Source organism: Oncorhynchus kisutch, unplaced genomic scaffold (assembly GCF_002021735.2).
Source record: "Oncorhynchus kisutch isolate 150728-3 unplaced genomic scaffold, Okis_V2 scaffold3909, whole genome shotgun sequence".
Taxonomy (NCBI): domain Eukaryota; kingdom Metazoa; phylum Chordata; class Actinopteri; order Salmoniformes; family Salmonidae; genus Oncorhynchus; species Oncorhynchus kisutch.
Window position 1 is genome coordinate 80,045 of NW_022265854.1, and position 12,616 is coordinate 92,660.

At 40.2% G+C, this 12,616-nt stretch overlaps 1 protein-coding gene across 1 annotated transcript; it reads right to left on the reverse strand.

Annotated features, from left to right (window-relative positions):
- Window positions 1–1,455: 1,455 nt before the first annotated feature.
- Window positions 1,456–10,243, reverse strand: LOC116372098 (NLR family CARD domain-containing protein 3-like; the record flags this gene model as incomplete). The annotated part of the gene is made up of 6 exons (XM_031821184.1): window positions 1,456–4,563; window positions 5,134–5,180; window positions 5,416–5,447; window positions 7,453–7,612; window positions 7,879–9,643; window positions 10,024–10,243. Coding segments are annotated over 6 exons (2,778 nt in total), but the record flags the coding sequence as incomplete, so codon positions are not given.
- Window positions 10,244–12,616: the final 2,373 nt, after the last annotated feature.

Genomic DNA, 12,616 nt, shown 5'->3' on the forward strand with positions numbered 1-12,616 from the left:
TCCTCACGTTTTTGCCTGCCATATCTGTTCTGTTATACTCACAGACATTATTTTAACTACAAATTATATGCATATCCTAGCTTCTGGGCCTGAGTAGCAGGCAGTTTACTTTGGGCACGCTTTTCATCCAAAATTCCAAATGCTGCCCCCTACCCTAGTGAGGTTTAATGAGCGAGCTAGGATGGACATAGTCAAAATAACAATTTGTTCAGCACTTTTGAAATGTACAGCGACAGAATTCAGAACATCGGCTATTCTTACAGTGTTCTCCATGTACACCAAGTCAGAACCAGAGGATAAATAAAGGGGGCATATAAGTAGACAATGAAAAGCTCTTACAATATTCAATTATTACATTTCTGTAAAACAGGTTATAGGCTACATTTGCACCACCAACAGCGAAATTAAGAGGGGTAAATAGAACAAATTCTTAGGGTGAGGCACATGGGCTACTAACATCTTACTACACAACATACACTTAGTATTACTTTTGTAGCTACAGTATACATATCTCCCTGGCATATTACATAATTTATGCAGCAGCATAGAAGACAGTTTTGGACTCACCTTGTTGTGCTGTGCTGTGCTGTGCTGTGCTGTGCTGTGCTGTGCTGTGCTCACTTGAACAGGAAGGTGGCACGGTGGTCCTTTGTGGGACAATTTTGTCATCAAAGTCTGGCATTCTCTGGATTTATGATGCTTTCAAAACAACTGGGAACTCCAAAAAAAAAAAGATTAAATCACGATGAGGTCATTGAACTTCAGGTCGTTTCTCTAGAAAGAGGCCGGATTTACAATTCAGAGTTGGATGACCGTTCAACACGTATTTTCCCAGTCGGAGCTAGTTTATTCCCGACTTCCCAGTTGTCTTGAACTCACTGAAGTCAAGTTTTCGCAGTTCTGAATTAACAGTTGCCTTACTCAATAAATCAAAAAAGAAACCATGTTTGTATGCCGCTTTAATTCAATGATATATATATATATATAAAAATGTACATTGTTTGCAAACTGATATGTGTCACGTATTAATGCCAAAATTACATGCAAAACAAGCAAGCCACCATTTTTGGGGTGGGATTTGATTTATGTTGGTAAAGATTTGGGGCTCATAACAGCTCCACCTGCCCTGAATGATGGGTCGCCACTGCACCCATAAGTGATTCGTTGAGAGCCCTGCAATAATGAGTCTGGTCGACTCCACACTCTTGAGTGTTGGGCCAAGAGCTCTGACATACAGAAACCAACAGAGGTCTCATATAGTAAACCTATAAATGCTTAGTCATGGCTGGTTCCACCACAACTGACTCAATGTGTCGAACCAACACATATCTAGTGGATGAGGTGGCCAACTAGTCAGAATCCTCTGTGTTCTCCTACGAGAACCAAGAACTGTTGGTTCTTAGAATAGAGGATGAGGAGAGACTGTTCGGAACAGACAAGATGTGCACAGCCGTGGTGAATTAGGTACAGATTTATGTGAAAACAGCAATTTACACAACCAGAGTAACACGATTGTACACACCTATCATTTATATTAACCTTAAAGTAATGCTACTACATATTTTTCATACCAAACACCCTGGATAGAGAGGTTAACACACTAGAGAGATATTCATACCAAACACCCTGGATAGAGAGGTTAACACACTAGAGAGATATTCATACCAAACACCCTGGATAGAGAGGTTAACACACTAGAGAGATATTCATACCAAACACCCTGGATAGAGAGGTTAACACACTAGAGAGATATTCATACCAAACACCCTGGATAGAGAGGTTTACACACTAGAGAGATATTCATACCAAACACCCTGGATAGAGAGGTTAACACACTAGAGAGATATTCATACCAAACACCCTGGATAGAGAGGTATACACACTAGAGAGATATTCATACCAAACACCCTGGATAGAGAGGTTTACACACTAGAGAGATATTCATACCAAACACCCTGGATAGAGAGGTTAACACACTAGAGAGATATTCATACCAAACACCCTGGATAGAGAGGTTTACACACTAGAGAGATATTCATACCAAACACCCTGGATAGAGAGGTTAACACACTAGAGAGATATTCATACCAAACACCCTGGATAGAGAGGTTAACACACTAGAGAGATATTCATACCAAACACCCTGGATAGAGAGGTTAACACACTAGAGAGATATTCATACCAAACACCCTGGATAGAGAGGTTAACACACTAGAGAGATATTCATACCAAACACCCTGGATAGAGAGGTTTACACACTAGAGAGATATTCATACCAAACACCCTGGATAGAGAGGTTTACACACTAGAGAGATATTCATACCAAACACCCTGGATAGAGAGGTTTACACACTAGAGAGATATTCATACCAAACACCCTGGATAGAGAGGTATACACACTAGAGAGATATTCATACCAAACACCCTGGATAGAGAGGTATACACACTAGAGAGATATTCATACCAAACACCCTGGATAGAGAGGTTAACACACTAGAGAGATATTCATACCAAACACCCTGGATAGAGAGGTTAACACACTAGAGAGATATTCATACCAAACACCCTGGATAGAGAGGTTTACACACTAGAGAGATATTCATACCAAACACCCTGGATAGAGAGGTTAACACACTAGAGAGATATTCATACCAAACACCCTGGATAGAGAGGTTAACACACTAGAGAGATATTCATACCAAACACCCTGGATAGAGAGGTTAACACACTAGAGAGATATTCATACCAAACACCCTGGATAGAGAGGTTAACACCCTAGAGAGATATTCATACCAAACACCCTGGATAGAGAGGTATACACACTAGAGAGATATTCATACCAAACACCCTGGATAGAGAGGTTAACACACTAGAGAGATATTCATACCAAACACCCTGGATAGAGAGGTTAACACACTAGAGAGATATTCATACCAAACACCCTGGATAGAGAGGTTAACACACTAGAGAGATATTCATACCAAACACCCTGGATAGAGAGGTTAACACACTAGAGAGATATTCATACCAAACACCCTGGATAGAGAGGTTAACACACTAGAGAGATATTCATACCAAACACCCTGGATAGAGAGGTTAACACACTAGAGAGATATTCATACCAAACACCCTGGATAGAGAGGTTTACACACTAGAGAGATATTCATACCAAACACCCTGGATAGAGAGGTTAACACACTAGAGAGATATTCATACCAAACACCCTGGATAGAGAGGTTAACACACTAGAGAGATATTCATACCAAACACCCTGGATAGAGAGGTATACACACTAGAGAGATATTCATACCAAACACCCTGGATAGAGAGGTTAACACACTAGAGAGATATTCATACCAAACACCCTGGATAGAGAGGTTAACACACTAGAGAGATATTCATACCAAACACCCTGGATAGAGAGGTTTACACACTAGAGAGATATTCATACCAAACACCCTGGATAGAGAGGTTAACACACTAGAGAGATATTCATACCAAACACCCTGGATAGAGAGGTTAACACACTAGAGAGATATTCATACCAAACACCCTGGATAGAGAGGTTTACACACTAGAGAGATATTCATACCAAACACCCTGGATAGAGAGGTTAACACACTAGAGAGATATTCATACCAAACACCCTGGATAGAGAGGTTAACACACTAGAGAGATATTCATACCAAACACCCTGGATAGAGAGGTATACACACTAGAGAGATATTCATACCAAACACCCTGGATAGAGAGGTTAACACACTAGAGAGATATTCATACCAAACACCCTGGATAGAGAGGTTAACACACTAGAGAGATATTCATACCAAACACCCTGGATAGAGAGGTTTACACACTAGAGAGATATTCATACCAAACACCCTGGATAGAGAGGTTAACACACTAGAGAGATATTCATACCAAACACCCTGGATAGAGAGGTTAACACACTAGAGAGATATTCATACCAAACACCCTGGATAGAGTGTCTTACTGAACATGACCCTGACTAGAGTGAAACATCATGTTGTATTTGACACAGAGACACTGAGTCACCATCATACCAAATATGAATCCCTGGATAGAGGGGCTCAGTGAATGTGGAGGTGAATGTGTTCAGGTGGGTCAGTGTGTCAGAGGAGACTCTGTAGAAGGACAGAGTGCCGGCTGGCCAGTCCAGATACACTCCTACTCTGTGGGAGCTGGAGGAGGGGACGTCTATTGTAGTGGGATTATTATTGTGCCAGGCAATGTAACTGTTGTCAGAGCAGTTCAGACTCCAGGACTTGTCATTCCATCCAAGATAACAGTCCTTAACCCCTCCTCTCCTGCTGATTCCTTTATATGTCACTCCTATATCAGCCCTTCTCCCACTCCACTCTACCTCCCAGTAACAGCGCCCAGTCAGACCCTCTCTACACAGCACCTGTTCACAGTCCTCAAATCTCTCTGGGTGATCAGGATACGGCTGCTCCTCTGTCCTCCATGTCACCTTTCTGTTCTCCTCAGACAGAGCAAGGTGTCTGTTTACTGTGTTTAGGTCCAGTGTGAGATCACAGACATCTGATGGATGAAACCAGACACAATATTAGAAATCATCATCATTCACATTAGAATGTTAACTCACTTTTCACTAATTAATTTAATGTAGATGTTTCTAGGTATCAAAAGGAGAAGTGAAGGTAACTTGAGACTTGTTGAATGATCATATGTTATACTGTATGGTTATATAAAACACACTGATTCCCATTAATTACACACACTGAACACACACACACACACACACACACACACACACACACACACACACACACACACACACACGTATGCAAGCATGAACAAAAACACACATTCCTTATGTAACACGGACACGCCACACACACACACACACACACACACACACACACACACACACACACACACACACACACACACACACACACACACACACACACACACACACACACACACTGTCAAATCAACTCTTTGTAAACGTTGGTGTCCCTGATTTCTGCTTCTGTAGAACTACAGCTGATATTTAATATGACCAAGTAAGTAATGATGGTGGTCTTTGACTTTGACTTGAATTAAGACTTATTCTTAGTCATATTCTTCACAGCAGTCAACACTCACATTTTCTAAGTCCAGGTTTCATTGTGTACTCTCCACCATGTTCCACACTGTAGCGGTAAGCAGAAGAACAGACAGTCATTGAGTGATACACCTGAACTCACACACACACACACACACACACACACACACACACACACACACACACACACACACACACACACACACACACACACACACACTCATCATATAACTTTGTCCAGGTGGTGGTAAGAATGTTTGTCTTAACTAGCCTGATAAGTCAAACATGTCTGATATGAACATTGACATAAACCCTCTACATACTTGAGTTTCTCCAGTCTGCAGTGTGGATCCTCCAGGACAGCAGAGAGCAGTCTGACTCCTGAGTCTCCTGGGTGATTGTAGCTCAGGTCCAGCTCTCTCAGGTGTGAGGGGTTTGACCTCAGAGCTGAGACCAGAGAAGCACAGCCTTCCTCTGTGACTAGACAGCGTGACAGCCTGACAAAGAGTCAAATCATATTAAAATCACACTGATATTCTTTGGTGGTGAAAATGGAGAGGCAGTACATTTGTTTCTAAATGTGCAGGTACATCAGTGTCCTGAAACCTGCCATATCTATTCATAAATTAATGTATCATTATTATAAATGACAAATGATCAAAGTACAAAAGCAGAATCAGTCAGAAGACAGACAGTGAGGAATCAGATTTAGATTGTATTGAGTATACAGTCCACACCATATCTATTTAGACAGTGAGGTATCATATTTAGATTGTATTGAGTATACAGTCCACACCATATCTATTTAGACAGTGAGGTATCAGATTTAGATTGTATTGAGTATACAGTCCACACCATATCTATTTAGACAGTGAGGTATCAGATTTAGATTGTATTGAGTATACAGTCCACACCATATCTATTTAGACAGTGAGGTATCAGATTTAGATTGTATTGAGTAAACATAGTGTAAGTAATTTTCTATCTAAGAGTAAATAACATGTTTCTAAAGAATAATACATGAATCCTGATGAATCTTTTGATTCAGAAAGATAATATAATAATGAGTGAGAAAGTTACAGAGGCTACAACAAAACATGCTAACCTCTCACCATTACCAATAACAGAGACTACAACAAAACATACTAACCTCTCACCATTACCAATAACAGAGACTACAACAAAACATGCTAACCTCTCACCATTACCAATAACAGAGGCTACAACAAACATACTAACCTCTCACCATTACCAATAACAGAGGCTACAACAAAACATGCTAACCTCTCACCATTACCAATAACAGAGGCTACAACAAAACATGCTAACCTCTCACCATTACCAATAACAGAGGCTACAACAAAACATGCTAACCTCTCACCATTACCAATAACAGAGGCTACAACAAAACATGCTAACCACTCACCATTACCAATAACAGAGGCTACAACAAAACATACTAACCTCTCACCATTACCAATATCAGAGAAACATTACCTCTCATTCGTCATTATTCACGATTCATTCCTGATTATTATTATTATTATTTATTTATTTTTAAACCTTTATTTAACTAGGCAAGTCAGTTAAGAACAAATTCTTATTTTCAATGACGGCCTAGGAACAACTTAAGTTAACTGCCTGTTCAGGGGCAGAACGACAGATTTTGTACCTTGTCAGCTCGGGGGTTTTGAACTTGCAACCTTCCGGTTACTACGCTCTAACCACTAGGCTACCCTGTAGCATAACAGAGGGGGTCTGATCTTTGTGCCTCTGTAACTTTCTCATTCATCACCATTCAAGATTAATTCATGATTAGTCATAATCATGGTAGCATCCACATGAATGTAGAAGTGTTCAGAAACATCTTCTATTCTTACTGACAATACAAGTGAAGTGACTCCAAAATGACAGGACATTATTCACCATTCAGTTTCTATTAGGAAAAACACTCAAAACACAACCAAGACAAACTGCAAATGAATTACAACAAGTTAGTAGAATCACAAGCTTGATGTAATCACTGCAGGCATGGAATATGGGACCAGATACTAAACTTTTGACAAAATAAATTTGTTAAAATTTATTAAGACTTCTTTAAATGGATACATAACTCCTTTCTTAACGAGCAGAGCATTAATTAACCTCAAATAAAAGGTGACATTCTGTACTGTCTCCTAATATGAAACATTGTATCTCAAATCCAAAATGCTGGAGCAAAGCACCACATTTAAAACTGTAAGCTTCACTGTCCAAACACATATGGTGTGGACTATGTGTGTCTGGTAAACACATGTGGATCTGGTGAACAGTTATCACTTGTTGACCAACTATAGGAATACTGACCTCAGAGTCTCCAGTTTACAGTGGGGATTCCCCAGTCCAGCAGAGAGCAGCTTCACTCCTGAATCCTTCAGGTCGTTGTTACTCAGGTCCAGCTCTCTCAGGTGTGAGGGGTTTGACCTCAGAGCTGAGACCAGAGAAGCACAGCCTTCCTCTGTGACTAGACAGCCTGACAGCCTGACAAAGAGATCATCATGACTTCACAAACACACTGTTAATTTAACACCAGTAGTGTAGGACAATGGCAGATGCATTTAGTGTATGCTCTCAAACAACATATAGATTCATCTTCTGTCTCCTAGAATTGTATGGTCATTTTGTTATAATATTGTGAAAATCAATGCATTTATTCGATATGATATACATATTATAATACATATTTTTCTCTAAACTGAATATTTCTTCCTGATGATTAGTTCTTATATGTCATTTTATTTACTCACAGAACAGCTCTGGAGGCTTTGACCACTGGCAGCAGCCTCAGAAGACCTTCCTCTGATCTGGAGTATTTCTTCAGGTCAAACACATCCAACTCCTTTTCTGAAGTCAGCAACACAAAGACCAGAGCTGACCACTGTGCAGGTGACAGGTTGGGTTTTGAGAGACTTCCTGATCTCAGGTATCGTTGGATCTCCTCCACTAGAGAATGGTCATTCAGTTCATTCAGACAGTGGAACAGATTGATGCTCCTCTCTGGAGAGGGATTCTCCCTGATCTTCTCCTTGATGTACTTGACTGTTTCTTCATGGATCTGTGAGCTGCTTCTTGACTTTGCCAGTAGACCTTGTAAGTGCTTCTGATTGGACTCCAGTGAGAGGCCCAGAAGGAAGCGGAGGAAAAGGTCCAGGTTTCCCGTCTCACTTTGTAAGGCTTTATCCACAGCACTCTTGTAGACAGTAACTTTAGGCTTGTCGTTTGTTTGCAGTTTGTCCATTAGATTCTCATTGTTGTTGATGAATGAGAGGAACACATATACAGCAGCCAGAAACTCCTGAATGCTCAGATGAACAAAGCAGTACACCTTGTCCTGGTACAGCACACATTCCTCTTTAAAGAGCTGTGTGCACAATCCTGAGTACACTGAGGCTTCATTGACATCAATGCCAGCCTCTTTCAGGTCTTCTTCATAGAAAATCAGATTGCCTTTCACAAGCTGTTGAAAAGCCAGTTTTCCCAGTGACAGAATGCTCTGTTTATTCCAGTGTGGACCTGTCTCTTCTTTCCCAAGATACTTTTCATTCTTCTGTTTGCTATGAAACTCCACAAGGTGTGTGTACATCTCAGTCAGAGTCTTGGGCATCTCTTCTCTCTTATGTTTAAGTATGTCTTCAAGGACTGTTGCAGAAATCCAACAGAAGACTGGAATGTGGCACATGATGTGGAGGCTCCTTGATGTCTTTATGTGTGAGATGATTCTGTTGGCCAGGTCCTCATCACTGAATCTCTTCCTGAAGTACTCCTCCTTCTGTGGGTCATTGAACCCTCGTACCTCTGTCACCTGGTCAACACACTCAGGGGGGATCTTATTGGCTGCTGCAGGTCGGGTAGTTATCCAGAGGAGAGCAGAGGGAAGCAGATTTCCCTTGATGAGATTTGTCAGCAGAACATCCACTGAGGTTGACTCTGTGACGTCCCAACAGATCTTGTTCTTCTGGAAGTCTAGGGGCAGTCGGCACTCATCCAGACCATCAAAGATGAACAGAACTTTGTACTTGTTGTAGATGGAGATTCCTGATTGTTTGGTTTCCATTGAGAAGTGATTGAGAAGTTCAATGAAAGTGTGTTTGTCCTCTTTCATCAAATTCAGCTCCCGGAAAGGGAATGAAAATACAAATTGGACATCCTGATTTGCTTTTCCTTCAGCCCAGTCCAGAATGAACTTCTGCACAGAGACTGTTTTTCCAATGCCAGCGACTCCCTTTGTCAGCACAGTTCTGATAAGTTTGTCTTGTCCAGTTAAGGGTTTGAAGATGTCGTTACATTTGATTGCAGTCTCTGGTCTTGCTTGTTTCCTGTTTGTTGTCTCAATCTGTCTCAGCTCATGTTCATTATTGACCTCTCCTGTTCCACCCTCTGTGATGTAGAGCTCTGTGTAGATCTTATTGAGAAGTGTTGGGTTTCCTTGTTTAGCGATCCCCTCAAATACACATTGAAACTTCTTCTTTAGATTAGATTTGAGTTCACGTTGGCAAATCACAGCAGGATCATCTGAATCTAGAAATAACACAGAGGATATTAATATTACGTCTGTTTTAATACCTACAGTATTGTAGGACTGTTATAAAGTTGTACATTATAATAATTTATTCTCTTAACTGACTGTATAAATGTGTAAATGTTTTCATAATGCATTACAGACTGGTGTGACTGATTATATTATTATTGGTATTATTGATGGTATTATTAATGTTCTCTCTCTCTCTAAATTAATCACCACAACACATCCCTGCTGCTACTTGATGAGGTCACTAGGTGTTGTGTTAAGGCTGCTACAATATCATTGAGTTACACAGCTACTTTAGCTGTACTTTAGCTACAGCTTTTAAATGTTATAAAACATCTTTCAACATGAGGCAGACAGATCTTACATTTCTCCAGTGTGTCAGCAAGCTCCTTCTGGTTCATTTTCCTCAGGATGTGCAGTGTGATCTTCAGAGCCCCCTCTCTGGCACTGCTCTCCTGCTTCTCATCTTCAGCGTCCACCACTTCCTTATCCTGCTTCTGACTCTCAAAGCCTTCTGGGAGTTCTGGACTAAGAATCCTCTTGAACATCTTCAGCTCGTTCTTCACAAATGTCATAATTTTCTCTTCAAGCAACTGAAATAAATCAAGTAAATAAGTTAAGCAAGAGAATAAATGCTTTCTCATTAACACATTAATGAATGATCGACAGATCAACTTTACTTGAGGTAAACAAAAACAAATGTACATAACAGGACCACATACACTGAATATGGAGGCCAGGTCTGTTTGATGACTCTGGGAAGACTGACCACTGAGAATCTCTGACTCTGATCTCCCCTGTTGGTTTCTGTGGACAAAACATGAGATTACATCTCCTCATCCAGGGAGTAGACAGACAGACACACACACACACACACACACACACACACACACACACACACACACACACAAAGGGAGGGAATGTTGTGTTTGTTTAATATTGTTTTACGACTACGAAAATGGATAAAAGGATGAGCCTATGGATTATGAAAACAACAACAATAAATTGGAAAATGGGAGAGGAGAAATGACTAGAGACAGTGTTGTTTAACTCACTGACCCATGAGTTCTTCTTACCTTTGAGAAACCAGTAGTACTGCTAGGTTTTATACAGTAATAATATATATCTGCTAGGTTTTATACAGTAATAATATATATCTGCCTCACTCTCAGAGAAATCAGTAGTACTGCTAGGTTTTACACAGTAATAATATATATCTGTCTCACTCTCAGAGGAATCAGTAGTACTGCTAGGGTTTACACAGTAATAATATATATCTGCTAGGTTTTACACAGTAATAATATATATCTGCTAGGTTTTACACAGTAATAATATATATCTGCTAGGTTTTACACAGTAATAATATATATCTGCTAGGTTTTACACAGTAATAATATATATCTGCTACACAGTCAAATGTAACAAATAAATACATGTTTAATAAGGAATGTTTAACGTTTAATGTTTAACATAACTATATAAATGATACACTTTTAACATCAATATTTAAATATTTTAATATAATAATTCAATACAGTAATGTGAGATCTGTATGTAAAACACTTATATTTTACATTTTATTCATTTAGTATTTGTAGCCATAGGGGATAATAGAAGCTGATCCGTGGTCAGTATTGTGAAATAATTCTAATGTAAAGAACATATTTGAATGGAGAAAGCTGATCTGAGAGCAGAGCTCCCTTTCTTTCCATCCTATCAGTATTGATACAGGCTCCACCAGATGTGATACCTTGTAGTGCTGCTGATCCAGTTTCTACTGGTCTGCCTGAGGATATGAACTCTGACCTGTTCACCAGACGTGATACCTTGTTGTGCTGCTGATCCAGTTTCTACTGGTCTGCCTGAGGATATGAACTCTGACCTGTTCACCAGACGTGTTACCTTGTTGTGCTGCTGATCCAGTTCCTGCTGGTCTGCCTCCGGCTATGGAACCCTGACGTGTTCACAGGACGTGCTACGTTGTCCTTGTGACTTGTAAATAAAAATAAGGAAATAGCAACACAAAATAACAAGAATGAGACTATAAGGAGCACCAGTACTGTGTCAATGTGCAGGGTACCAGGTAGTTGAGGTAATAATGAGACTATAAGGAGAACCAGTACTGAGTCAATGTGCAGGGTACCAGGTAGTTGAGGTAATAATGAGACTATAAGGAGTACCAGTACTGAGTCAATGTGTAGGGCTACCAGGTAGTTGAGGTAATAATGAGACTATAAGGAGTACCACCAGTACTGAGTAAATGTGCAGGGTACCAGGTAGTTGAGGTAATAATGAGACTATAAGGAGAACCAGTACTGAGTCAATGTGTAGGGCTACCAGGTAGTTGAGGTAATAATGAGACTATAAGGAGTACCAGTACTGAGTCAATGTGCAGGGTACCAGGTAGTTGAGGTAATAATGAGACTATAAGGAGAACCAGTACTGAGTCAATGTGCAGGGTACCAGGTAGTTGAGGTAATAATGAGACTATAAGGAGTACCAGTACTGAGTCAATGTGCAGGGTACCAGGTAGTTGAGGTAATAATGAGACTATAAGGAGTACCAGTACTGTGTCAATGTGCAGGGTACCAGGTAGTTGAGGTAATAATGAGACTATAAGGAGTACCAGTACTGAGTCAATGTGCAGGGTACCAGGTAGTTGAGGTAATAATGAGACTATAAGGAGAACCAGTACTGAGTCAATGTGCAGGGTACCAGGTAATTGAGGTAATAATGAGGCTATAATTGAGATAATATGTACATGTAGGTAGAGGTAAAAGTGACTAGAAAATCAGGATAGAGATTACCACTCCTCATCCAGGGAGTGCACACACACACACACACACACACACACACACACACACACACACACACACACACACACACACACACACACAAAGGGAGGGAATGTTGTGTTTGTTTAATATTGTTTTAGGACTATGGAAATGGATAAAAGG